This window comes from Lutra lutra, chromosome 7 (genome assembly GCF_902655055.1).
Source record: "Lutra lutra chromosome 7, mLutLut1.2, whole genome shotgun sequence".
Classification (NCBI taxonomy): domain Eukaryota; kingdom Metazoa; phylum Chordata; class Mammalia; order Carnivora; family Mustelidae; genus Lutra; species Lutra lutra.
The window spans coordinates 119580235-119607876 of record NC_062284.1 but is presented as its reverse complement, the minus strand read 5'-3'; the positions used below and the strand labels follow the sequence as shown (position 1 = coordinate 119607876).

General features: G+C 46.6%; 1 protein-coding gene across 5 annotated transcripts in view; it reads right to left on the bottom strand.

Moving 5' to 3' along the window:
* FOXN3 (forkhead box N3) overlaps positions 1-27642 on the bottom strand; it is a 400340-nt gene that overhangs the window by 13595 nt on the left and 359103 nt on the right. For 3 of the 5 annotated variants that reach the window (XM_047738590.1, XM_047738591.1, XM_047738592.1), the window contains 2 exons: positions 17022-17087; positions 8052-8157 (listed from right to left, as the gene is read on the bottom strand). In XM_047738590.1, coding sequence (XP_047594546.1) covers positions 8052-8157; positions 17022-17087 — 172 coding nt within the window. The remainder of the gene's footprint in view (positions 1-8051; positions 8158-17021; positions 17088-27642) is intronic. The other 2 variants (XM_047738593.1, XM_047738594.1) reach the window with 2 other exon arrangements.

Below are 27642 nucleotides of genomic sequence, written 5' to 3'. Positions count from 1 at the left end.
AAAGCATTCTAAGGGCCTTGTATCGATCAAGAGGTTAAAAGTATTGATTAACTTTAAACATTTTAAAATATTCATGCTACAAGTTCTGGGATCAACACTAAAAGAAGAGAAACAAAATGTATTAACTTCTAAACCATTAGAAGGAAGAAAATGAGGGATGGGAGACTCTTGATCCATTTAAAATAATGCAAGAAAGGAAAAAGAATCTGGAAATAGCGGGGCAAACAAATGCAAAATAAAATGGTAGAAAGAAATCCAAATATGTTATTTAAAAAGGGGCTAAAAATCTTCAGTAAACGGTGAAGATCATTAACACAGAAAAAATTTAAAAAGCCATTTGTTTCTAAGGAAAAAAACCTAAAACACAAAGACAAAAAAAGGTTAAAAGTAAAAGGATGGAAAATGTTGTCTCATGCCAGGCCGGTGTAGCTATATTAAAACCAGAGAAGACAGATTTTTAAGGCAAAAAATCATTACTACAGATAAAAAGAGTCATTAAACATTCATAAAGGTTCAAACCACCAGGAAGATAAAACAGTTCTAAACATGGATACCTCCAATAAGATAGCTTCAGAATATATACAGACCAAACTGAAAGAGCTACAAGGAGAAACGGTCAAATCCACATTGTAATGGGAGATTTTAATACATCATTCTCAGTATCCAATTAATCAAGTGTGCGCCCCCTCCTCTCTCTCACACACACAGGGTTAGTATGCAGACTTGATCTAATGGACATAGACAAAACATGTGTTAGTGACGAAGGTGTATTATTTTCAAGCACACATAGAATATTCATAAAAACCAACACATACTAGACCATATGGCAAATTTCCCAAATTGCGAAGAAGCAGTATCTTACAGAACAACTCCCTGACCACAAATGTCTGGTAGTTAAAAAAATCAGTGTTGAAGAGGTAACTAAAAACAAAAATAAGAAACAATCACCTTCTCCTCAGTTTGGAAATTTAAAGACACGCTCCTAAAAATACCTCTGAGTCAAAGAAATCAAAATAGAAATTAGAAAATACTTTGCACTGTTAATGATGAAAATAACAGGTATCAAAACTTATGGGACAGCACTAGGCAGTAGTTTCAAGGATATTATAACCTTACATTTTTATAGAAAAAGAAGAAAAGTTTAAAATGAAAGTAACCAATCCAGGCAAAGAGAAAAAGAGTAAACCTATAAAGAGAAAGCAAATTATAAATGAAAAAAACAAAACAAAACAACAAACCAACCCCCCCCAAAAAACAACAACAACCAAAAACCAAAAACCAACGTGAAAATTGACTTTGAGAGGAAAACCAAAAAAGTAGGGCAAGATTAAGCAAAAAAAGGTGATGTTAAAATGAAATAAGGACTGAAAAAGGAACATAATTACAAAGGTATTTTATTTTATTTTATTATTATTTTTTAAAGATTTTATTTATTTATTTGACAGAGAGAAATCACAAGTAGGCAGAGAGGCAGGCAGAGAGAGAGGAGGAAGCAGGCTCCCTGCTGAGCAGAAAGCCCGATGTGGGGCTTCAACCCAGGACCCGGGATCGTCTGAGCCGAAGGCAGCGGCTTAACCCACTGAGCCACCGAGGCGCCCCACAAAGGTATTTTAAAAGATGATAGCTTTATGCCAATAAATCTTAAAACTTTGGTGAAATGAACAAATTCCTACAGTTTCATAATGAATTTAGAAAGAAATTAAAAATAAGCCATACTCTTCCTGAAGTATTTCCTCCTCTCCTTCCTACCATAAAGCATAACCTAATACTGAGTTCCTGAGTTTCAGTTCTGACTTTCAGAACTGCCTTCAAAGACCATGATTTCAGAAGACAGAAGCGACAGGTGCTCGGTTTTTAAAACAAACCAAAATACAATACAAAAAGACCAGTAGTAGGTACAGCATCGGGAATAGTCAATGATATTGTGACAGCGTTGGACAGTGGCAGATGGTTAACTTTGCCTGTTGTGAGCACAGGACAATGTACAGACTTGTCCAATCACTATGTTGTACACCTGAAACTAATGGAAAATTGTGTGTCAACTATACTTTAATTAATAAAAAAGCAAGCCCAGGGGCACCTGGCTGGCTCAGTCAGCAGAGGATGCTCCTCTTGATCCTGGGGTTGTAAATCCGAGCCCCAGGTTGGTGTAGGGATTACTTAAAAAGCAGAGAAGGGCAAAGCTTTGTCTCCTTTTAAAAAAAAAAAAAAAAAAAAAAAAAAGGAAAAAAGAAAAAGAAAGACCAGGGGCAAATCTTCCTTCAAGTTCTGTTGTTAGACTATACCCTATCTTAAAACTGAACGTTGTCAGCTTACCGTACTCCTGTGACAAACACCTTCTCAAGGAGAAAGACACAGTTAGGTGACCAGGAGCAGATCTTAGGCTGAGAGGAGTTTTCCTGATGTCCCATTCTGACAGCACCTCAGGCACTGATGCTTTGTATTAGAGTAAGACCATTAATTCCTGACTCGCTTCCTGTTCCATGGGAACTGTAGTTTCCATCTGAGGTCCAAATAATGTTGAGAAGCTTTAGAAGGTGACTGGATGGAACTTTCTTGTAATTTTATAAACTGCTGTGGTTCAGATGACGGCTCCCACTCCTTAAAGACAATGGCTTGGGCACAGATGTACACTGTCCTGAAGGGGGCGTAAGACACTCAATCTAAGCCTTTTCCTGGGATTTGCGGCTACGCTTCAGGTGCTCAGAAAGGGGACCTGGGAAGGTGTGTGGAGGGCAGGCTGGATGAATCCAAGGCTCCCCACATTATTAACTTTATTTTTTTCCCCAATTGGTTTTACTGTGTTAAAACACACAAACACAAAAAACGTACCGTCTTAACCATTTTCAATTCTACAGGTCGGGGTATCGAATGTATTCAGAACACTGTGCAGCCACCACCACTAGCCAACTCTAGAACTCTTCATTTTATAGAACTGCAACCCTGTCCCCAATAAACACTAATTCTCCACTCCTTCCTCCCCTCAGCCATTGGCAACCACCCTTCTACTTCCTGTCTGTAGGATGCTGACTATCCTAAATACCGCACATAAGTAGAACATAGCGTTTGTCTTTTTGTGACTGGATTATTTCACTTAATGTCCTCAAGGCTTATCCATACCGTAGCATGTATCAGAATGTCTTTCCTTTTCAAGGCTGAATGAGACTCCATTCTGTGTATACACCACATACTGCTTATTCATTCATCTGTTGATGGGCCCTTGGGTTGCTTAAACATTTTAGGTATTGTGAATAGCGCTGCTATGAACATGGATGAACAAATATCCCTTCAAGACTCTACTTTTGGTTCTTCTGGGTACAAACCCAGAAGCGGACTTGCTGGATCATATGGTAATTTGATTTTTTAAGGAATCGCCATACTGTTTTCTACAACAGCTCCACCATGTTACATCCCTACCAACAGCGTACAAGGGGTTCAAGTCTTCCACATCCTCGTCAACACTTGTTAGTTTCTGCTGTCGCTACGGGTCATCCTAATAGGTGTGAGGTGGCTATCTCAAAGTTCTCATTTGTATTTCCCTAATGATTAGCGATGCCAAGCATCTTTTCATGTGCTTTGGCCATCTGTATTTTCTTCTTGGGAGAAATGTCTATTCAAGTCCTTTGCCCTGGGTTGTGTGTTTTTCCATGTTATCTATTTTATCAAACACCTACTTAACGCATACCATGCGCCAGGCACGGAACTCTGCATTACCCTAATATTCCGTGAGACTGCTTTTCTCATGAGAAGCCCAGGAACACACACACACACACACACACACACACACACAACCACAGGGTAAGGACTGGGGAAACTTGGTTCCTGAGTTCTTGTGTGTAATTTCTGGCTCTGCTGCCTTATAAAGGACCTCCACCCCCAGCAATTTCCTCCCAGTCCTCTTCGGCAAAACTTGGGACATTAATTCCTCTCTACCACCTGAATGATTACTTGGGGTCAAAAAGAGCCCTCAGAGTTGAAAGCAAGGGGGCCCAGATCCCAGAGAGTTTCTAAATGGCCCCTACCTGGGAGGCAGCCCATAATGCTATAAATGTAAGAAATTTGGGCTCCTGTTTCCCAAGAGGGCCAGAAACAGTTCTCCTACGGCTCTAATCGTTTGTTCCATCCAGTGTATTCTCTGCAAGCAATGTCTCTGGGAAAACCGAAGACACAGGCATAAAACTTTAAGATGTGTGAGAGTCATTTTGAGGATAGTATGTTTTGAGGACTCCATGCCCAGGCAAATGTAAAAATATGCAGGTTTCCAATGAGTAAGGATGGGCCGATCTCTGAGGTTATTGAGTAAAAAGTCAACACTGTAAAGTCAATTACACTATTGACAGATACTCTTACAAGGAGATTTCACATCATAATTATATGCAAAGGAACCCAGCAAATACAAGCTGTGTAATGATCAGCTAATAAAAGTAACACTTCATCTATGTCAATAACAGTTTCAGAGTTAAGACAAACAAACATGGCCTTTGCCACTCAGTGGTGGAAAAAAAAAAAAAATCCCTGAAAGACAAATATTTTCACTTAAGGAGAAGTCACTTAGACTCACACAGAAAACCTGTCACATGAAGCAGAGTAGGAAATCGGTCTTTAGTGGGTGCTAATGACTCTCCAGCCCTCCCTCCACACTCCCCCCACCCCTGCACTGATGGGGCAGTGGCGGAAATGATGAACATCTCCAGGAACCCTTGGTCACCGCCACGGGGTCTGGCTGCCATCTGCTGTTGTTCTGTTCTCCTGTGGACTGTTTTCCTTTTAACCTCAGACACATGGTCACATTTTTAAAAAATTTTAAATTACACTGAATGTGAAAGAGCAAAACAAATGCCCCTGCCCAAAGACTTATTAATGGGTTTTACAAAGACATTGGTTTTGCAAATAGCCCCGTGGCTATGTTTATATGTACTCTTTCTGAAAGCATCTCAGGGCCCATTATTTGCCAGGCATGTGGGGCACGAAGAAGGCCAAGTATTCTGAGCAAGGGCACTTGATCTTACAGAGCTTGCAACACTCCTGTCCCTAATTCCTCTTAAAACTGAGCTGGAAGGTACAGAACTCGTATTTGGATAATGCACTGCAAAAGCACCACAGTTTTCTTGACTGATTCTCTCTTCTTTATGCAGAGAGTAACCTGTCTAGTTTTGCAAACCAGAAGTTGTGCATTTCACTGAAAACTTCTCAGCATGCTCAGGAAGGTCACTCTTGGGCTACGCATGCTTTCCCAGTGGACAGACATCAAGAAAATGGTGCCGGTCTGAGGCTACTGTCACTCAGCCCCAAACCCACCCTTCCACAGTGCTTTGCAGGCTGGGGCTGGAGATGGCGCACCATCAGGCTCAACGTTAGGCTCAGACCACAGGAGGTGTCCCGGAAAGACTGGGAAGGGGGTGGAGGAAGAAAGGACACGCCACTTCCCGGGCGTGTCTCCTCTTCACTGGAGGCAGCAGCTCATTCCTGTAGAAGCTGCTGAATCCAGCTCCTGCTCCCTCTAATGCTTACAGAACACGCTTCTTCATGTTCCCTTATAGGGCTTGCACCAGCAGGAGATCCTGGGATCTCCTGAGATCCCTCTGGTCCTTCCAGAGGTCCCTCCTCCCAGCTCAGAGACTCCAGCAACCCCAGTAAGGGCTACAGGCCAGAGGTCTAGATCCCCGCCACCAGCTCCTCTGCTGAGGTCCAAGCCCCACCTCCGCCGGGCAACCATCATAACCTCTTCCCTTTCTTCTCTTAGCCCCAGGGGATATGGCTGCTTCCAGCAGCTGCTCTCCCCAGGATACCTGGAGTTCTCTTTTTACCCTTCCAGTTACTTGGTTAATAACTTCCTACCTCGCTAATGGTTCTTTACATGAAGGTCTCCCTGCTCAAACACTTAGTGTGGTTTCTGTCTCCTGAATGTACCGGAAACCTGTTCTGTGGTCTCTCACTGTGGCAGAGCCAAAGTGAGGTGCTTCCTGGACTGGAGAAGCTGTGACTCTAATGAGAGACAGGATGTCACTGTTCTACAGTGGTGCTTTGTTATCGCCCACCCGAAACATAACCAGGGGGGAACAAAAAGGAAATCAATATTTTAAATAATCCTCTGGGAGTACGAATCAGTATAGTATATGCTAATATATATGTTACGAGGGTAATAATAAAAATTAGGGGCTGGCTCCTGCTGAAGGCCAACCTGGTCTTACGCCGGTCTCCCCGTATGCCTGGCTCTCCCATGCTCTGCTCCAAGAAATGGCCGAAGCCACCTCCAGCTCCATCCTGGAAAGGGCTGAAAGAATGCTCAGGACGACAAACTGGTATCTATGCCTGGAATCTGCTAACCGGGGCTGCTGTTCCATGAGAAACCAGTCTACAGTCTCAAAGTCCTGTCGGCCAAAAACGTAAAGAGGGAGGTGAGGCTGAAAAGATTTTAAGCAAGAACAGAAAATGGAATATGTCTCTCTTAATAATGGGAGGCAAAGGCATTGGTACTTTGGCTTCATGGAAGAGGCTTTTCATTTGTGAACTCAGGAATTACTGATCTACAGATAGCCATGGAAGATACTGGAAAAGTACGAGAGAGAGACCCTTCCCATCTATTTTTGTAAAGTATTACCATGTTGAATTAGCAGAAATGGTATTTGGTTTTCTAACTTTATGACTATTTTAATTCCGGCCAGATTCCCTCTTCATCAGGTCCTAGACACCAGTGTCTGCCCTGAAGATTGGAGGACCTCCATCCTGGCAAGAGTAGGCTAGTTTGCCACAAGAGCGGGAAAACTTCATGTGGTTGCTTCACATGAGGGAGCTCGACTTTGCATCTCCCTCAGGCCCCCTAACAGACTTTCTGGGCTGGTTTCCTTTGGGACATGAGACACTATGAAAGGGAAATGGCTTCCAGATGCAAACTTGATCCAAAAGTGCAGAGAGTGAGCAAGGAGAGGAGGCTGTGGGGGGCACAGCTCAGGGCGACAGGCCTTCCGAGCGAGAGCCTGGGCCCGACACTGTGCAAATGTGAGGAGTCATCAGCCATCAGCCAAGTGAGTGAAAGCCAGCCTCTGTCTATGGCAAGTGAACCACTGAGAGGAGAGGATGACACACAGAGGAATTTTACCACAGGGTCACCCATCAAAGGGCCACAACCAAAGTATGGGGCTTTCAAAGTAAAGAGAAATCCAACGAGGGTGGCTCAGAGGCCACGTTCTGAAAAGCTTTGTGAAGCAATCGTTTTTGTGATGGACCTTGAAAGAGGTGCTGCTTTGCACGAGGTGTCTGAGGCAGACTCAGTTGCCTTATCCAGTTTCCTCTGTGTGGATAAGATAGGCCAACACTGGACACCTTTGGGGAACAAATCTGACTCAAGGAGATGGAAGGACCAGGGTGATGTCAGACTGATGTGTGGGAGTCATGGAAGGTGCTTCTGCAGACAGCCAAAGAGGCACATTTTAGGAAATCAGTCTGGCAGTAGCTGATGGGTGGGCGGCAGTAGGCAGAGAAGCAGCAGGAAAACAGAAGGTGGCATCCACAGTGGCACCTGTGAGGGGTCAAAGCTAGCGAAAGATCCTAACCCAGGGCTGGCAATGGAGTAGGAAGCACGGAGCAAAGCAACTTCCCAAGGAAGAGTCCATGTGGCTTGGCAACTGACCTGATTCTTGGAAGAAGGGGAGTGATGCCTCCTGTTATTTATATCCCACTTACCAAAGCACTTTTCACACAGGATTTTGCGTTGCATTCTAGAGGTAGACCAGTTGGCCTAGAATCTAATGAACAACTGGCTCACCACTTCCTTTTCCCCACCTTGCCCCACCTTCTTAGAAGAAACATGCTTAATTTGTCTTCATCTCCTTATCTGCCAAGACACCAAGATAATTTGAGCCCAGGAAGAGAAGCTGGCACCTGGACTGGGGTCCCTGGGAGTTACTCTGACTTTTCTGAACACCCAAACCAGGTTACCCGTCTTCACTATTTAGAGGCCCAGCCTCTTCATCCCAAGTGACCCCGGGGGAAACAAGATGATGCCCTACCCACTCCTTAGGCAGGCTTTGCCTAGCGAGTGTCCCCCTTACCTCACAGCTGCTGTCATTCCAATGGGAGTAATTGGCAAAGGCCGAACTCCAGGAAACAGCCCACGGCTCAGAACCCGTGCTCCATTTTGTATCACTCCTGGAGGAACTGGAAAAACAAAAAGGAAAAAGGCACCGCACGTGAGTTCAACTGTGAAGATTTGTGTTTTGAGTCAGAAACTTTGGACACACCAGAGAGAAAGAGAGGGAAAGGGAAACTGAAAGAGAGAGAAAGTGATTATTATTGGCATAGAGAGTGAGCAGAGACAGAGAGAAATACATGTGTGTGCTTCCACACGCACGCACACACATACACACACATGCACACAGGGAAAAAAAGATACCATGCCTCAAGAAAGAAATTCAGTCAGCCGTGTCAGACCAATACCTTACAATCAAGTTACTGATGCACTGGTTTAGAAAAGGGTGAGTATTAAAAAACGCGCTTCAAACATTATTTTCTTGCATTTAAATACAAGCTTTCATCTCCAGTCAGACCCTAACCCTAACAGGATCTCAAGAACACTGACAGAAGTCTGATAGCAAGGACCAAACAAAAGCATTTCGTCATGCCATCCCCGATCATGGTCAGAAGCTGAGAACACCTTTCTATTTGTCCTTAATCCAGCAAGGGAAAAAAGAGCCAAAATAATGGCAAAGCTGATTTTACAAAAGTTACTTGGCATGCTCACCACACAGTTCATGCTCAATGATTTCTGCCACCGAGGAAAGACCCCTCCTCAGAGGGTTGTTAAGGGAAGCTCTGGCTCCTGCCTCAGAATCATGCAGAGCCCACTTGGGAGGGCCCACTTCCTCCTTTCTCGAAGCTTCTCCCGAGCAAATCTCCCGAGAGTTCTCTCATCATCCCGTCTTCTCCTAAATACCCTCGTCCCTGGTAACCCTAAGTGAACCTTTTTGCTAGTGACCGTCGGATCCCGTCTGTTTCCATACAATCCTACAGTGGCCTCACACCTGTCTGAGAAGTCATGCAACAGGGGAACCACAGGAAGTCCCTGACAGTCCATCTTTTTCAAGCTCCCAAACAGCAGTTTCATTTGGTTCAAGCTAATACTCTCACTGTACTACCAATTCTCCTCCCTGTGTCCACGGGGCCAGGCGTGCCTCAGGAAGTGAGAGCCCTGATGCGGGGCTTGGAGTCTTAGCTTTCATCTTAGTTCCTCTTGTGTGACTTTGTGCAAGTGACCAAAATCTCTTCTTCCTTCTCTGAACAGCGTCCTGAGTCCCCCGAGCTCTGGCTATGCTCATACAGCCACTGGCACAGTCATGCACAGGCAAGGTTGATAAACCAGGCTTTCCCAAACAGAGGCCACACCAAAAAGGATCTAGAAGATTATACATTCAAAAATGAAAACCCTTCTGGATATTAAGTTCTTAATGCCCATAGAGTAGAATACTCCTTACAAAACGCAAACACTACTTTCTACTATAAATTTTAGGCTTCTAAGGGAATGTTTACATTAATATGCCACACCTTCAACAAGAGGTCCCTTACATAGGATGAATGTCTACTCCTGAATATGGGGTATATAGACTGATTCCTTGAGAATTCTGTGGCTCTTGCTAATATTTTTGCTACTTTTTAAAAAATAGGTCTGTGCAAAGCCCTTGCCACTGGGTTTTCTAAAAGGTAGATGGGAGACAGAATTAAAACTAGTGCCCAAAGTCAATAGTCCCAGTGCAGTCCAGTGGTCCAGAATTTTCCCATTCTCCTACCATATTTAACTGTGACAGTAGGTTGAACTAGATCAGGAACTCTTACCCGAGTCCCTTACCCTGATTTCAGACAGCAGATCATCTGAGACGGGAGACTTACCAATTATCTTAGAAGTATGAAAGCTGTATAATGTGATACTCTTAGTAAGTATCCTATTTTGCTTAGCTCATAAGTCCTAAGGAAAAGGGTCTAAAATTTATATTAACTGACTTACATTACTGATTTCAAGACGTCCTATAGAGCTATGAGACAGAGTAGGATTAGTGTCAGTAGAGATCTATCGATCAAGGAAGAACACTGAATTCAGAAATATATCCACACATACACAGGCAACTTGATTTTTGGTGGAGTTATCAAGACAACACAATGGGGAAAGACAGAACAACTGGAGATCCAGTTGGGAAAAAATGAACCTTAGTCCTTACTTCAGGCTATACATGAAAGTTACTTAGAAATGGATCATAGACATAAAAACAGGAACTAAGATTATTAAGGCTTTTAAAAGAAAACCCAGGAGGAAAAATACCCATAATTCCCAAGGACAGACACACAAAAATCAGGAGAGCTCTGGGGTTTGCAGACATGTGCTGTGGGTAGTTTGAAAAGAGAGGCTTTTGGTTTGTCTGTTTTGGAGACCTCGGCAAAGGGTTTTTTTCGGTTATTTTTCCGTATGACAGTCTCTTCAAAATGGCCCGACAGCCACAGGCTGAGTTCAATTTTGATAATACTATTGAAGACAACAGTTACTAATGATCTGATTCAGAACAGCAAGACAATCTGACAGAAAGGACTACTTGTTAAAATAACTTAAAAATTTAAAATTGATAACCACAGTTATAATTCTCGCCAGCAAACCATGACAGTCCCATATACGGACTGTTATACCAAGTGCCTGCTTAGGTATTTGGTGAAGGGGACACAGGGTTGCCACAGTTAAGCGGGACAGACAGAGAATTAAAGAGGCAAGGGAAACACACCATGGTAGGTGCTGGGGCCGGGGGCCTGTAGGCACAGAAGGATGGAGACACCTGACCTGTAGTAAAGGGTCCCTGGGAAGACTTCCTGTAGAAAGGGCCATCGAAGGTGGCATTCCAAGGCAGAGGAATGGCACACACAAGGCCTGGAAGTAACAATGGCAGCGTGCACAAGAACAAAAAGTAATTTTGTTAAAGTGTGTGATTGTCTTCAGCCTTTGGGCTTTGCCCCATGGAGACTGGAGAAACCATTAAAGGGTTCTGAGCAGAGACATGGTCCAGAGTGTAGTGGCTGAGAGCCAGACTCCGGTGTTGGAAGGCCCTGGGTCTATGTCCCATCTCTGTCATTCACTGCCTGTGTCTGCTGAGTGAGCTGCTTCAGTAAGAGGATGGGGACAGAAATGGGATTTATCCCACAGAGCGGAGATTTCACGGAGTTAATAAAGGCACTAATGTTAAGAAAACACATCTCGGCTGTCAATATCAGCACCATCATCACCACCACCACGGTCCTCAGAGCACCCCGAGGCAGCCTGTACCGTCTCTACTCCCCATGAGCCGAAGTCCGTAAGAACAGAGGGAGACAAACCAGAAGGTGCCAGAACTTAGCCATCTTCCTGGTCACAGAGTGTAGCTGGAGCGGCAATGACTGCTCTCACCAGTGCTTCTGCTCCCATTGTGGAAATCATGTCAGGGTCACCCCTAGGGGAAAAATGCCCGAGACACCCAAAATCCCGGGACAACGACTGGGGTGCCCTGGAAAGTGAAGACAGCAGATGGGAGTCACAGAGCACAGGCTCTCCGGACTCCGACATGGCCAGTGAGTCATTCGCCAGTCAAAGAAGAAAAGCAACCCCAAGAACACTGCCCCAAGCCCAGAGTCCTCTGCCCAAGTGCCTAGACCCTTTAAGCCCCAAGGCCATGCCCAACAGGGAGGGGAACAAAGAAAGGAAGCCAGTCCTCAGTGCACACAGACTGAAGCCCAGGGTCCACTGATGCGTCTCACCTCATTTAAGCCTCCATGGACGAAGTGTTGTGCAGTGGATAAGAGTACAAGCTTGGGGCAACATGGCTTCGTCTCCACTGAAGTCTTGTCCTACCACTAGCTCCACAGTTTTGGACAAGTGCCCTAACCTTCCTGTGCCGCCATTTCCTCACCTCTAAACTTGGCATAAACACAGCTCCTAGGGTGGTTCTGAGTATTAAATAGGAAGACTGATGTAAACTGGTCTGTTCTGTAAGCTCATTATCGCCATCTTGTCCATCCCTCCACCATCCCATCCCATCCCTCTAGCATCTTCTTACCAACGATCTAGAAGGAACAGAGAAGCTAAGGGAGGTGTGTCAAGACACGGGGACATTCTTCTAGCCTTTTATGCTTTTTGTTATCCCCAAATCTGCACGCACCCACTAAAACATCCTCCTGATTAATGAAGTGTGTTCACTTCAGAGAGAATCTCATGGACAAAGCTATCCCACCGCATTAAAAGGCTTTCCCCGAGCTATTTCCTGAGCCTCGCAAGACTTCTGGCACATAAACTAGGCTCTTCTCCTGACTCCTGGAGTTTGGTCTCAAATGAGCTGCAACCGAATGCGGCTTCTGCCAGCCCTGGCACTTCTCAGTCCTTATCACTGGCAACGCTCTCCATGTTGGGATGACGATGTGTTCGTATTTGCTCAAGGGCTGCCAGAAACCAGCTGTGGCACTTAACTATTCTCCCATCTTCCCTCCTTCCAGTCTCCATCCCCAAGCCTCAGGAAGGAGGCTTCTGAAAAACGAATCACAGCCAGTCTAAAACGTCTGAGAAAGGCATTCTGAGGTCCATATTTAACTAGTCTTAGGTCTGGGGGACTCGGAAGGAGCGCAAATGCATTCCTCAGCCCTTTTCCTGTCGGCAAGCCTCCCTTCCTGCTCCTCTGTATTGCCCTCAGGGTAAACCAGGACACCTCAAGACCAAGCCCTTTACAACCAGCCCAGCACACCCAATGCCCTGAAATGGGTCCTTCAGCTCCGGCTGAGAAGGGATGTGGTGAGAAACTGGACATGTCCGGCGCAGGCCTCCAGCACCATCCTGTGCCGTTAGAGCAACTCAGTATTCAGCTTTTACTTGCAAGAAGACATGAGCCCGAGATCCTCGAGCTGCTGAGAGGAGGCGCCAAGGACAGGACCCCCAGAGCTCCCAGCTCTTGCCAACTGACCGCTTTCTCCCATGCTACAGAGTGACTTGAAATTTCTTTATTTTTAACCAGAAGATGGGAACCCACACACAGAGAGCTGAGCCCAGCAGCACTGCTCACCGTGATCGAACCGTGATCACCTTGGAACCTAAAAAAATGTCGATGGCACAAGACAGACATCCCCCCAGGCTCCACCAGCCCGGCACTTCCCCATCCCGGCTTCCTCAGCTTCCCTCCTGACACTCCGCTTCCTTGATTTTCACAGCTTCTAAAATTAACCTCGGAGCTCCTACTGCTGCCTTTGGAGGGCAGCCCTGGCTAACACTACCAGAGGCCATAAGTTGAGCAGCAAGTGATACCGATAATCCTTCCCCTTCCCGAAGTCGGTCTTTCCACCTGCTTACTTGGAAGGATGCTGGGAAAGGGGTTGGAATGGGGGAGCCTACGTGCTGGTCGCCTTTCTTCTCCAGTGCCTGGCGTGTTGGATACATACCCTACTTCGAGGCAGGGAGTGGAACGCCGCCTCCATCCCTCCCCTCTGCTGTCCCGTTTTGTTGTTCTGTTTATGATCCAGAGTTCCTCTCTGGGAACATTCCAACTAGGGCTTATATAAGCCTTTGAAGATGAGTAATGGTGATCTGACTTCATAACAATCCCTCCATGGGGGTTACAGATGACCCCCAGGGCTTGTCAAAGGGGAACTGCAAAGCAGGTACTTCTGTGGACTCTAGAAGCTGGAATTAGTCTCTTTTAGCCACTTTTATCAGAGGTTTCGGGGGCGGGGGTAGGTGGACGGATCTGATGAGCAGCATAATCTAAAATTCAGAGCTAACGAGGCAGCAATGCCCTGTGCTGAATTTTCTGGAAGTAGTGTTCTAGAGCCCATGCAAGACAGAATAGCACACCTCAAAGATAAAGGGGCTTGGCTGACTGGAATTCTCACCAGCTTCTTGAGAAGCCTCCTTTGTATGACCTACTCAGCTCAGACTGGATGGTAGCTGGTCTGCCAGCCCCGAGCTAGCTTTGCAGAGGCTGGGCCCCGATACGATGAGAGGAACCCATCCAAGTGGCTGCCATCTGGTGACCTTAAGTGGAGTGGCTATGGAGGTCGATGGCAAAGGAAGAGCCTTTCAAGCCACCTGGGGCACCCTCTTACAGCTGGAAGTGACGGCAGCAGACAGACCAGGCTGGAGGCCTCCGTTCAACCAGGGCATCGCACAGCCCAGGAGGGGAAAACAAGGGGTTATAAATAGCAGCACACGAGGAGGCTCTGTAAGCAGAGCTCGGCCACAGCCCAGGCTGGGAGCTGAACACAATGTGCTCCATGCAGATGCCAGTCCATGCTCACCACGTGTGGGCAGAGGGGCTGCGGGAGCCCGGCTGCCATGCACACGTCCCCACCGGGTCTCGCGCAACACAAACACCACTAGGTGGGCTGCCCATCCTCCTGCACGGTGGCTGGGGGTGGGGGGGGGGTGCTGCTTTGGAAACTTTTTGGTGAGGAATCACCTCCCACTTATTCCAGGCCTCAGGCATGCTGGCAAGGCAAGGGGATGGCACGGCACAAGGCATTCACCGAATCTCAGGAAAAGCAATGGGACACAAGTAAAATGAAAACAAGGGGGAGGGAGGGGAAGAGCGAGCCATGACATACTAAGAGAAGACCAAGGTCCCAGGATAGAAACACACCTTGGACCGGTTTACCAGGAGGCTGACCAGCAGCTGTCTGGCTTCCCAAGTGCACCCAAGTGCACACAGCAGACACTCACTGCCAGCCAGTTCACTTCCTTCCCTCCAGTCCTACTCTCATCTTCAGGGGCCTGATTCTGGCCTGTTGTCCAGCGTCTAGCTGGACCACTAGGGGATTTTACTAGAGACTGGGGCCAGATGGAAAGGTGAATACAAAGATAGTCTTCTATCCTCTCCCCTAACTTCACACTGATTTCTTGGCTGCTCCTGCCAATGGGCTCTCCTTCCATGACTTCTGGGGGCCTCCTGGTTCCTTCCTTTTTGGAAGGACCCTGGAGCCCCCTTCTTGGCGTAGGGCCTTCATGATGGCTGAGGCTGGACTTCTCACAGTGGTGAAGACCAACATGGGAAAAAAGCCTTCCACAAAGAACCCTACAGCTTCAACACATAACCACTGAGCATTCAAAGCTCAACTTCAGTATTTTCACGTAAGACAGACTATGGATACCTCGAAAAAATAATTATTTAGAGTTTGAGTGTTCTAGTGAGTGAGTGGGGAGAAGTTCATTTAGCCACGAGAGCATTATACAAACCATTAATTTGTCAACTAATCAAAATCAGTCCTGTTCCTCTTCTACCTGGGCTCAAAAATTCAGTAACAATGGGCTTTCATGGAGCTCTGTCCAATCCCCCTGCCTCTTTCCCTCTTAACTCCATTATTCTGGCTCATCAAAAGCATCTCTCGAAGCCCGTGATCACTGTGCACCGTGGCCGGGAGCTAAGGAAGATGCTGCAGAACTTGCACAGCTCGGACAAGAAAAGTGTATTTTCCTCATGATAAGTTATGCAGCCTGGTTTTGGAAACCCTTTCAGACGGTAACTTGGATACAATCTGGTCTGGCCGCTTCTTGCCATGTCCTCTGAGGACGGAGTTTTTTGTTTTGTTTTGTTTTTCAATTTCTCTGTCACGTCAAACATCACTGAAAAACCACATCACAGGGGAACCGCTAGTTATTGGACTGTACTAGTTCTACCAGTGCTTGGCAGTGGTGCCTGCTTTTTGGCGAGGCGGGCCGCCTGACCCTTCCGTTGCTGGCGATCCGAGTTTAGCAAAGAAAGAATGGGAACTCTGCACCTTTCAGAGCACGAAACAGTAGCCCCTGCCAGAGGGACAAGTCTCTCCTGAGAATGGGTGGCCGCATCCCTCGGGTCTTTTAAAAGAAGGAAGGAGAAAGGATAGAGCCAAATTCCCTCAAGCTCTGGGGAAGGCTGTGGCCCAGGGAGGGCTATGAAGGATGTTCTGGAATTCCACATCAGTCCCCTACTCAAAGAAGCCCTCAAGAATGGATGTTCTCTGATGTAGGGGGGATTCCCTGACTCAGGAGGCCAGGCACCCTTCAGGGAGCCAGAGGGTCCAACTAGCTGAAGGCCCCGGCCCCCGGAGGGTGCTGTGGTGGGGGTCTGCTATGTCTTGTTACCAATTCCGACCTGTGTGTTCTGTCAGCGGGAGTCTGCAATGCAGCAAAGTCCTGAGCAGACCCTGGCAAGTGAGCTGGCCATCTGCTCAGCGGGCTTCCAGCTGGGGGGAAAGTGAGGGCAGAGGGACCAGATTCCGGTCAGCAGGAGGAGGAGACAATCCTCTCCATTTAAAGTCATCACTTGGGAAGAAGACCTTTCTAAAACCACACTACTCTAGGCTCTAGAGGTGGGAAAAAACAGGAGGCGGTGGATAGGAGAGAAGTTCAAGGGAGGAAAAGAACGGTCTCAAGCTTGACATTGCTCAACGGCCGAAAGAAGATGAAGACAAGAGGCCTGCTTAGCTGAGTGAGGCCTGCCCCTCTCCACGGCAGCCTGGAGGGCTGGTGGGCTTGACACATAGGGGCACCCACGGTCCATTTCAAGGCCACCCCGAGCTCCTGCAAACCCACCTTGCCACCTCTCTTCTCTAGCTGTAAAATGGTAGCCTGCTATCAATGAGGTCCCCAAAGGGAAAGAAATTTCTAGAAATATGCACTGCTCAGTTCCCTAACTGTTAAGCTGGCCCCACATAGCCTTCTAGCAGAACCTACCAAATCACGGGAACTACCCCTGCAGGAGAACGGAAGTTCTCTCCACTGGGACTCATTACTGGGTCCACTTCCCTTCCCCCAAGCCTCAAGCCCTGAGATTATATAAAAACTCTGTCATCTCAGAAACACACCGATGCACTCGTTCACACGTATGCACGGCAGCAGGCTCGCACGCGCATGCGTATGTGATCGTGCACTAAGGTAGTTTTGGAGCGATTCTACAAGGGAAGTTCTGCTTGAGCATTAGTTCTTCCTATGGCCTGGGATACAGAGGAGAAGGTTAAGTTCACAAACTATGGCGCTGTAGGCTATAGAAATATCTACTCACAACCTGCTTGTATCTCAGGGGGAGTATTCAAAAGCATCATGGCACTGGCAGCATCAATGTCAGGATCTGGAAAAATCAACCAATAAATAACATTATTTACAACGGGGCCGGTGTGTGCACGTGCTCTTCCCCCTGCAAGCTACAGTTCATGAAAGCAACAGAGGAAAAAAAAAATCCAGGAACTAGATGAGCTATCCCCAAGGGGACTTTCTTCCCATGTGGAGTTGAGAGGAAGAAAGGGATTCTAGAATGAGATTTAAAGGGAAGGTTGGTAAGTTTTTCAGACAAAGCATGGTCCCCCCTCATTTTGCTGATTTCATAATTGATAGGCTGCTGACCTGTGCACCCCCGGAGCTTGCTCCCCTGGCACAGCAGAGGAAGGGAGTGGGGTGACAACAGGTTTAGCTTCAGGAATCTTTGAGGAACTGGGGAAGCTCACAGCACCAAGAAGAGAAAGCCCTAAATATACCTGCATCTAGAAAGCTACACACAAGACGTCGGGGCATTTCCGTCTGTCAGCAGAATGCAAATTGTGTTTTCCGAGACTGTGTGTGTGCGTACAGTGGTGGTGTTGGTGGTGGAGGCATTTAAAAAACAACAACCAAAAAAAAGACAGGAAAAAAAACTGCACTTCTTAAAATATAAATAAAAAATTTAAAGTTAAGATGTCGAGGGCACTGTTGGCTTCCACATCTATTATTGCTTTTAATACGGACAAAAAAAAAAAAAACCCTCCTCACTCCGTTGCTCTAATTCTTAATAGGTTTCTGAATCCTTCCTGATCCCCCAGTTGACAGATGGCAGGTTATATAGAGACAGAGAAAAATATTATCCTTTTATAACTAAATTCATTTTCCTCTGAGAAACAGCGGCGCCGCTGCTATGGAAATGAAAGTTGCCATGGCAACAGTAAACAACCCCCAAGAATGGTCACTGAATAGGCTGAAAAGAACATCTGCCCCAGCGCAGCGTCCCAGCTGCCCTGGGGCGAGACTCGCTAATGGTGCGGTGCTGCTGCGTGGCCGCGCCCCGCCTGTGTCCTGTCCAAATAAATGAAGTGTGCAATTGAAGTCGACATCGAAAATGCCTGTCTCTGCAGATTACTACCTTGGTGTCCGCTAAACCCAGTGACTAATGGTGGGGGGACAGGGGGGCTCTCACTTGTCAGTTTTTGTACAAATTACGTACCAAAAAATTCAATTTACTACTAATGGCTCCGCGGCACTTTATTTGGGGTATTATGCTAGGAAATGACTTTTTTACTGTTTAAAAAAGTGCATTTTTCATACTCTCTATGTGCAGTTTAATTCCGAGGGAGTAATGTGATGCAGCATAAAGTCCCACAAGCGATTAATAATGAGGATGACGCTGGTTCTAGAAGACAATGTCTCCAAAAAGGGTGATGGCTGGGGGGGTGGTGTTGCGGAGGAAAGGAACTTTACTCTGCAGGCCTTTTTCGATTTTGCCTGCAGGAGGCCAGTTACTTACACTCAATAATGGAGTGAAGGTTTATTTTAATAGTATGGTGTATGAGAAACAGGTAAATTAACTTATTTGGCAACTCCTGGGGTGAAATTCCTAAAACAGTCATCATTCCCCACTGATATTAAGTTATACATATATAACTATATATATATTTTAGTTGAATTGCAAGACTTAAGGTCCCCATCAGGGCTCTCAGGGTTCTTGCTGTCCCTATGCCCTTGCCTCCCCACACGGCCTGTTGCCAAGAGGCAAGGCTCATAGCTTCTGTAAGACAATGCTGAGGCCTTTTCCCACCCCTCATTTTGGAAAGGGCCCCTTCCTCTCTCAGGGCTGAGAAAACACACACCTGTTTCTCAGCAGAGCAGAGCAAAGGTTCCTTACCATTCGAGAATACAAATGTTGCTGGCAACTAGGGTTGGCCAGGCTGCATGGCCCCTGCCTCACCAGGTAACTCTTTTTTTTTTTTTTTTTAAGATTTTATTTATTTGACAGAGAGAGATCACAAGTAGTCAGAGAGGCAAGCAGAGAGAGAGAGAGAGAGAGAGGGAGAGAGAGAGGAGGAAGCAGGCTCCCTGCTGAGCAGAGAGCCCGATGCGGGACTCAATCCCAGAACCCCGAGATCATGACTTGAGTTGAAGGCAGAGGCTTAAGCCCCTGAGCCACCCAGGCGCCCCTCCCCAGGTCACTCTTACCCAGACTTTTCCTCAACAACCAGGAGGTTCGACGGAGACAGAACAAGAAAAAATACAGGTTAAAAAAAAAAAAATTCAGGAGACTTTTCCTATTTGTTTCCCCAGAAAAATTAAAGAAAGTGGTTCTTTATTCTTCAAAGACACATGAAACCACAGGAGGAAGGTGTAAAGGGCCACAGATAGACATAAGGAAAGAAACAAGAAGGAAGAGAAAGAGAACCTTTGAAGGAAAAGGGTACCATCAATGCCCACATGAATTTCGCAGAACCTAAGGGGCAATGTGGAAAGTGCTTCAGACCCACAAAACATCACCACGACCACCAACCCCATCCCAGCTGAGCCAAATCGACACATCAACCAACTGAAAATAGGACATTTTAGGACGAGTCCCCCCAATTCTTCCTTCCGCCCAAAGAGCTGTGCATGCCCGAGACCTCCACAGACAAAGATTCTCCTGGCATCTTGGCATTCACAGAAGGTGCCACACCCAGTCCTGCCGAGATCTCATTCATGATCAATCCCTATGGCCTCACTCTGCATTCTGAATGGACCAGTTCCTATGCGGTATAAGCCCAGACATGCAGCCCTGCGGGTAGAATGGGAAGGGAGAGTAGGCATGGTACACCCTCCTCTTAACGTCTTGCCCTTGGAATTAGCAAACATGCAAAGCACAATGGTCTGAGAAAATGTCCTTCCATGTTCATCGTGTGCACACTGGCATCACTACCCAGGCCCCAGGGAGAAACAGGGAGTGCCCTCCGGGTGTACAGTTTGGTGAATTTTATACCAGGGTAACCATCACCAGAAGGAAGACAGAGGGCACAACCAAGATACAGACTTCATCACACCAAAGTTTCCTTGTGCCCCTTGCCTACCCACCCTTGCCCCAGGCAACTCCTGGTTGGCTTTCTCTCTCTTCCCGATGGCGGGCCAGCAGCTCACTCCTTACTCCATCACTGAGCAGTATTCTGCTGTGTGGGCAGAACTACGCTCTGGTTACCAGTGCACCTAGAGGAGGACATTTTGGCCATTTCCAGCTCGGGATCTTATTGAAGCCCCCATGAGCTTCTGCATCTGTCTTTGGTGAACATGTGTCCCCTTCCCTGCTGGGAAGAGCATGTTTAACTTTACAGGAGACTGACAAACTCTCTTCCAAGGAAGCTGGACCATGTATGAGAATTCCAGTTGTCCCACACTTTTGTCAATACTTGAAACATTTTCTCCCCATCCTCATAGCTGTGTAGTGGTCATTCACAGTGGTTCTGATCTTTATTTCCTTCATGACAAATGAGGTTGAGCGTGTCTTTATGTGCTTAATGGCCACTGGGGCATCTTCTTTGACAAACATTCTGTTCAAGTTTGTGCCCCCCGCTTAATTGGGTTGCTTAACCCAACTGTAAAGTAGTAAAGTTCCTTAAACATTCTGGATAGAGTCCTTTGTTACATATATTTTTTCCTCAGTCCATGGCTTCCCTATCCAGTTTCTTAATAGTGTCTTTTAAGAAGCAGAATTTATGAACTTCTTTTACAACTCAATGGTTTCTTTGCTCCAACTAAGAACTCTTTGCCTATCCCAATGTTGCAAAGATTTCCCTCCTGAGCAGCTTCTTTTTGAGTCTCACGCGTCAGTGTAACATTATCTGGGCTCCATACTCAGATTTATAGGGAAATGAACATGGATGTTGTCAAATAGAACTCTCTTCATCTGCAGACTGAGAATGGGACAGATCAACACCAGAAAGACCCGCTTGGGCTCCCGGTGGGTTGGGGGAATACCAAGCAGCCTGAGAGACGATTTGGTTCACCACGTTTCTGTGGAAAAAGGTCTCTCGGACCTGTGGCTAGACATCGCCATGCCCTGATGTTCGTCACACCCCAACATCCTGTGTGTGCCTCAGAGCTCACACCCTGCCATCCCTCCTCCCCAAAGAGATGCCACGATGCTTAATCATCTACCTACTATTTCTCAGTTTTCTTCCCTTTTTAAGAAAATACGAAGGTAGTATGTTAAGAAAAAATAAACACGAGGTGGATATAATGTGAGAAATAAATGTCTTCCCTGTAGACCCATTCCCAGATTCACGTTTTCTCCTACAGATGTCCAGAAGTGGGCTACACAGATACAGACACTTGGGTGAGCTCACTGATGGGAGGCATTTATACTCATGCACATATACTGACTCTTTAAAAAAGGGGTTTATACGGGAAATACTTTTCTGCCATTTTTTTCCTTCAAGTTTTCACTAGGTAACACATCTCTGCCACCTTTCATATTCATATACGTTATCTGAAGTTCTTCTATGGTGATTTTTTCAAGCATAAAAACAAGCCACACTGTTTGGGCTGACATTCTCTTTTCTTTAGGCTGCAGATTACTGGAAGGGCAAACACAAAACACCCGGAACCAGTGCCCAGCACACTGCCTCTGCCGACAAATCCTGAGCCCCTGAAGACATGGCCTCAGCACAGCAACCTCCTCTCCATCCCCGAGTCCCCATTCCTCAGAGGATGTGGCATGGCCCATTCCCTCCCTTCTCTGCCTGCTCACAGCTTTTACTTCCTCAATGTCTCTCTGGCCCACTTGCTACCTTGCGTGACGTGGTACTTTTGTGAGCTCACTCTGGGTTTCCCTGGAAGATTCCATTCTCCGTGGTCAAGAGAGGCCAGAGGTGGCTCACTTCTTTAGACAGAAGAGGCTTTCTGATGGAAACTTTGGAATAGGATGCTTTTAATCAAGGATGCTGGTCTTGAGTTTTTTGACTGGAGAGATTTGGGGGTGATGAGGCAACTGGTTTGGGGCTGGGGGATGCTTCTGCTCCAAGGGCATGGCTGATTTGAAGGATAAAAGGTCCTGAACCCGATGCAGGGGAAGGTGAGCAGTGGGATGACTGAATGGGATTCTCCCGGGGCTAAAAAGAGAGGTTTTCTTCCCCCAAAGGGTTCAATCCAGCTTATGAGCAGAAGAGGAAGATATTTTGGTTAGGAACACTTTCTAGGAATGAAGATCCACTCAGCAGGAAAAGCCTTCATGTGTTGCCTCCCTGGGAACCGGGGTGAGGGGTACAGGAGCATTAAAGAAGCATTACCCTCTTTATTTTTGGAGAGGAGAGTCTTCCCAAAGTACCTAATTCAGCATCCTCATACAGAAACCCCAAGTCCTTTACCACTGCTTAATTCAGTAGAACATCAAGTGTGCCATCATGGATGCCTAGTAAAATTATGACCATCCTTAAAATGGAGCCTATCTCAAACCGGGATTTAAAAAATGTCTTCCTCTGCTCGTGCTTCGGTAACAAATGTTACTTCTCCTCTGGACCAGCTCGCAGCATCCCATTTCAATTTTCCTCTTTAACGTGGTTGTCTTATCACATTGCCTCCTCTCTGCAGTACGAGACTGAAAAAACGGCCACACATCTAAAAAATGCTTTCAAATCCTCTTCTCGTGAAGGTACATACACAATTACATTACGCTACAGTGAGATAAATAAGTAGCAAAGTTTCTAGAACCAATGGCTCAGCTTTTTAGATGAAAAAAAAAATATAGATTGCACTTCATTTCCCCAAAATGTAGAGATGGGTTTCTTTGGGGCACGGAGATGAGGCTGGGGTGAGGTGGGAAGAGGCCTTTCGTCTGTGGGTGTGATGGGAAAAGAACTGGTCAAGGCACGAGGATCCTTGGAGTCAAGAATCTTGGGTACCCGTGGCTAATTAACGTGTGACCTCAATTTTACTGGGATGGAATTCATTTCTTTTAAAATGGTGGGGGGTGGCTGCAGACTTGGCAGGGGACAGATTGTGGGTTTTTTTTTTTTTTTTAACTGCATTCCACATAGTTCTTCGCTCTGTCTCGAAAGTCCTCCAACTTCTTCTTCCCTTTCCAGCTAGTGGTTGCCAGAACTATGGGACCCCATGGGGCGCCTACCAAATGGTGTATTTGTTCCAATATCTTTGGAGAGAGCAAACACTCTTAGTAAAGCTAGAGGAGTACCCTACCGTTTCTGGACAGCCATGACCTGTCATTCTGGGCATCTGTGGGGTCTGCTTTGAGCATCTATCCAGCCTGACATCCTGTGCATCTTGTGATTCCTAGCGTGGCTGCTGTCTGCACTCATTCTCCTTCCTCTGGGATGTGGGGTCATAGGGGAGACCACCTTACTCTGACAAACTAAGAACACAAGGGACAGCTGGAAGCCCTTGGTTCAATCCTCATGGCCCTAGACTACTACAAAGTATGAGTACCATCCTTTGCATCACTGAGCTGACCGATCTAACAAAATGGTAACAAATTCCCATATAGGAAGCCTGAGAATTATAGGCAATGATTCCCTTAGTAATGGTTTAATTGTGCATAGATCTCATGTGTTTATTTCCGTCTACTCCCCGTCATACCTGAAACGTTTTATAGGAAGGTGAAAAATCTTTATAAAACTGAGTAAAAAGGATTCAAGAAGCATAAAGAAACCACCAAACAACAGATGACACACATGGACAGAAATTATGAGACAGAAGGACCCCATACTCATTCAGTCAAATGCACACACCAAAGTGCTCATATTCTCTCAAATTCTCCACCAGAAAGTGAGCCCTGCTGCAGGGTTCGCCTTCTGCGGCCTGTGTTCCCAGCATCTGCAACAGCGCCTAGAACATAGATAAACAGCTGTTGAACAGACCAAAGCATGGCTTATCCAACAGCTGTCTGAGGCTGAGGATGATGATTCCAGGGCATAAGCCTCTCTCTCTCTCTTTTATAAAGAAAGTTAACACTTTTGTAAAAATCTGTTTATTTTTAGGTGAGCTCTAGGCCCAATGTGGGGCTTGAACTCCTGACCCTGAGATCCAGAGTCACGTGTTCTACCAACTGAGCCAGCCAGGTGCCCCAGGGCATAAACCTCATGATATGTGGTGGAATCCCCTGGAAACTCCAGAAAACCAAATGTCAGGCCCCAGCCCAGACAACACTGAGCTTTGCAAAAATTCACCAGAGGAGGCTGCTGTATAGGAAAGGTGAAGAACCACCCTTAGTAGTAGCAAATCAAGGGCATATGGATGCCATCCAAAGAAGTCCACTGAGGAAGACAAGTGCTCCCCAGAAATCTGTTATCATCTGTAACATCACTAGATCTTTTTGCTTTGAAATATCTTTTTTTTTTTTTAAGATTTTATTTATTTATTTGACAGAGAGAGATCACAAGTAGGCAGAGAGGCAGGCAGAGAGAGGGGGAAGCAGGCTCCCCGCTGAGCAGAGAGCCCGATGCGGGGCTCGATCCCAGGATCCTGAGATCATGACCTGAGCCGAAGGCAGAGGCTTTAACCCACTGAGACACCCAGGCACCCCTGCTCTGAAATATTTTTATCCACTTGCTGCAACTCTGCATGAGTGACACATCTGAAAATATGTGGTTAATCCATGCAAATGGAGAAAAAAAGTACCTGGGATAACTTTTAAGGCCAAGGAGATTAGATGAAAATAAACAAGCAAGCAAGGAAAAAAAAAATCCCAATAAGGTATACATTTCCAGCGGGGATTCTGGATCCGCCTCATTTCATTCATGCACACTCCATATACCAAGTAAGTGGTTCTCCATCAGGGACAATTTTGGACCCCTTCCCTCTTTCCTCCAAGGGCACACGTCAGTGCCTGGAGACATTTGTGATCGTCATGACTGGGCAGGAGGGGAGGGTACCCTGGCATCTCGTGGGTAGAACCCAGGCAGGCTGTTGCTCAACGTCCTGAACAGTTTCCAGGACAGCCCCCGCCCCATGAAGAACGATCCACAGAATGTGAGTGGTGCTGAGCCCGACAAGCCGTGTACTAAGCTTATATGTACACGAGCTGTGGTCAAAAAGGCAGGTTTTTTTGAATCAAATGATTGCAAATAGTATACATCAAATATACATTGATATGAAATTTACTTTGTTGTTGCTGTCCTTTTTTTTTTAACCTTTTCCTTTTTGCAAAGTCCCTAGGCCTGGGTTATGAGAAAGGATAGCTATGTTTGTGGCTTTGAAACCACTGAAGTAGGGAGTGGCACTCTTTGGCCACTGCAGCGATCAATCAAGACATCTCTAACGGCAGCCCGTGATCTCAAAGGCAGCAGCACCGGGGAGTGCTGTCAGATGTACTGAGATCATTTACCACGAATATTTCTTTCACTTCCCTGTTGGCTGAAGGTTCTTAAGATGCGGTATTCACTATGGGTAGGAGATGCAAACATCTGAGGGGTTCGCACAGCCAGATCAGGGGGTGGAGGGAGCTGTCACCACAAAGTCCAGTGGACACTCTTCACAATGGATGGGAGTTTAGGGAATAAAAACCTTAAGCAAAGATTGACTCCAAGTGGTGATTTAAAAATCATCTTTATGATGGAACTTTGAGCTAGAGAACACCAAGTGTCCCTTCTCCAAAACACAGAGTCCAAGAAAACCCCTAACTCCTGCTACTCGGAAGAAATGAGGCAAGTTGAAATTCCTAAGCAAGCTGAACCTAAGAGTTGTTTTTGCAACAAAAGAGAATCTAAATTAAGCTGAGAGGGTAGGGGATGAATGACCAGCAAATGCATTTTAAGCATTATTAGGCTCCCATTCACACATCTTCTGATTTTTTTTCTCAGCTTAAAAGCAATGCCTGGTGAACTCAGCTCTGAGAAGCAACGTCACCATCCTCTCTGCAAACTAGGAACACATTTATCCAAGTCAGATCCCTTTCGAACTCGTGTAAATTGCCCATTTATTGCCCCAAATTCCATTTCATGCACAAGCGGATTTGAGGAAAAGGTTCTGGATGAAAAGTACAGAGCTCAGGGTGCACCCTGGGCTGGGAGACAGATGACTGGGGTTCTCCCTGAGTCAATCACTTTCACTGGGTCACTGTCACTGCTGCTTCTCTGCTTGAAAAGTTTAAAAAAAAAAAAAAAAAAGTCACGGACACGCCCCACAGCAGATGCTTCCAGCTTGTTTTCTCCAGGCAACGAGAAACCCTTTACTTGGGTATCTGCTGGGTCTCTTCATTCAAATGTCCCCCCTGCTTCCACACTTCTGAGAGGTCTGCGTCTCATTTTCTGTCTTTCCAAATCTGTGCTTCCAAGCCCTTTTCTGGGGGCACGGGAGGGCCCACCCGGTCTCTCTGGCACTGCCACTCCCATACCTCTTTTGAGGTGTAGGAGAACTTCCCTACTGATGCATTTTTACCTCTTTAATGTCTCTGACCAGTTGTGCAAGTTTTTCTAGCAGCTACCTGGGAGCAAATAGGGGAGCCACATGGATCCAGGGTGACAGTACAAAGGTCTAAAATTCTAGAACCTGAAGACCAGGGTAAGGTGACAGGAGAACCAGAACAGGGTATGACCTCTGTCCTAGGAGTCGTAACCATTTTGTAGGAGGCAAGGAGGGAGTTCTGGTTTGGTTCTGTTTGGCTCATTCATCTGTGCTGCAGCTGCTTGTCTGTAATGGGGTAAAAACATTTTTTTTTAACTTCTTGCAGGTGAATGAGAAACTGTATATTCCTTGCAGGTGCCTTTCCCTTTGCACCTCATTCAGCTGTAAATCCACTTAATGGGTTCTCTGACGTTTGCCTCCCTGGAGATGTGGTAACCCATAGCCAGGGGCAGAGGAGACATCAGGGATTTTGGAAAAGGGGATTCCGACACTGGGAGGGAGGAATACAGGGAATTAATGCTGAAGGCCTCTAGACTCTGGAACTGTATTTGTTTCGAAAACCTCCTGCTTGGTCCTGGCTTCTTCAACCAGGGATGGAGCCAAAGTCCACCACTGAGCTGGGACCTGGAATGGGGGGGTTTTCCCGAGAGCCCTGAGAACCAAAGGTCCTGGCCACACTCGTGTCTCAGTTAAGAAGGCTGTCGGCTGTCAGAGGCGAACCCAGTGATAGAACGTGATAGAACCAGGCCCAGAGATCCCCAGCATAGGAACCAAAAACCAGTGGCGCAGTGAGAGCACCAGAGGACAGACAGGGCACGCCACTGGCAAGAAGTCCTGGGGAGCACCGGGGCGTGCATCTCCAGTCCTCTTCTCTCTCTCCACTGTTCGCTCTTCTTTCTCAATTGCCGCTTCTCCCCACCCACAGAAGATCCATTCCTGCCCAGTGCCCAGCCAGAAAGCCGCTTCCGCTGCTAGTGAAGGTCACGGGGCTGCAGGCAAGGCCGGCGCGCTCTCTCCCGCGGCTCCAGCTGCTCGCCTGGCAGCCAGGCCCCCACCCGGCAGCGCGGCCTTGCTGCTGCTGACAACTGAATATTTCCATTTGCAGCGTCCATGAGGTCTGTCTTCAACTGGGGAGATGTGCAAAGCCTCTTTTTCCAGAAGCAGAGATCTCGTCTTGGAGTGACACTGGCAGGTGTGTGAGCAAGAGGAACCATCACTCACAACCCTGACATCAGAATTCCAAGGCACAAATCAGCTGCTTGTCCCATTTGCATTGCTTTCCTCCCTAA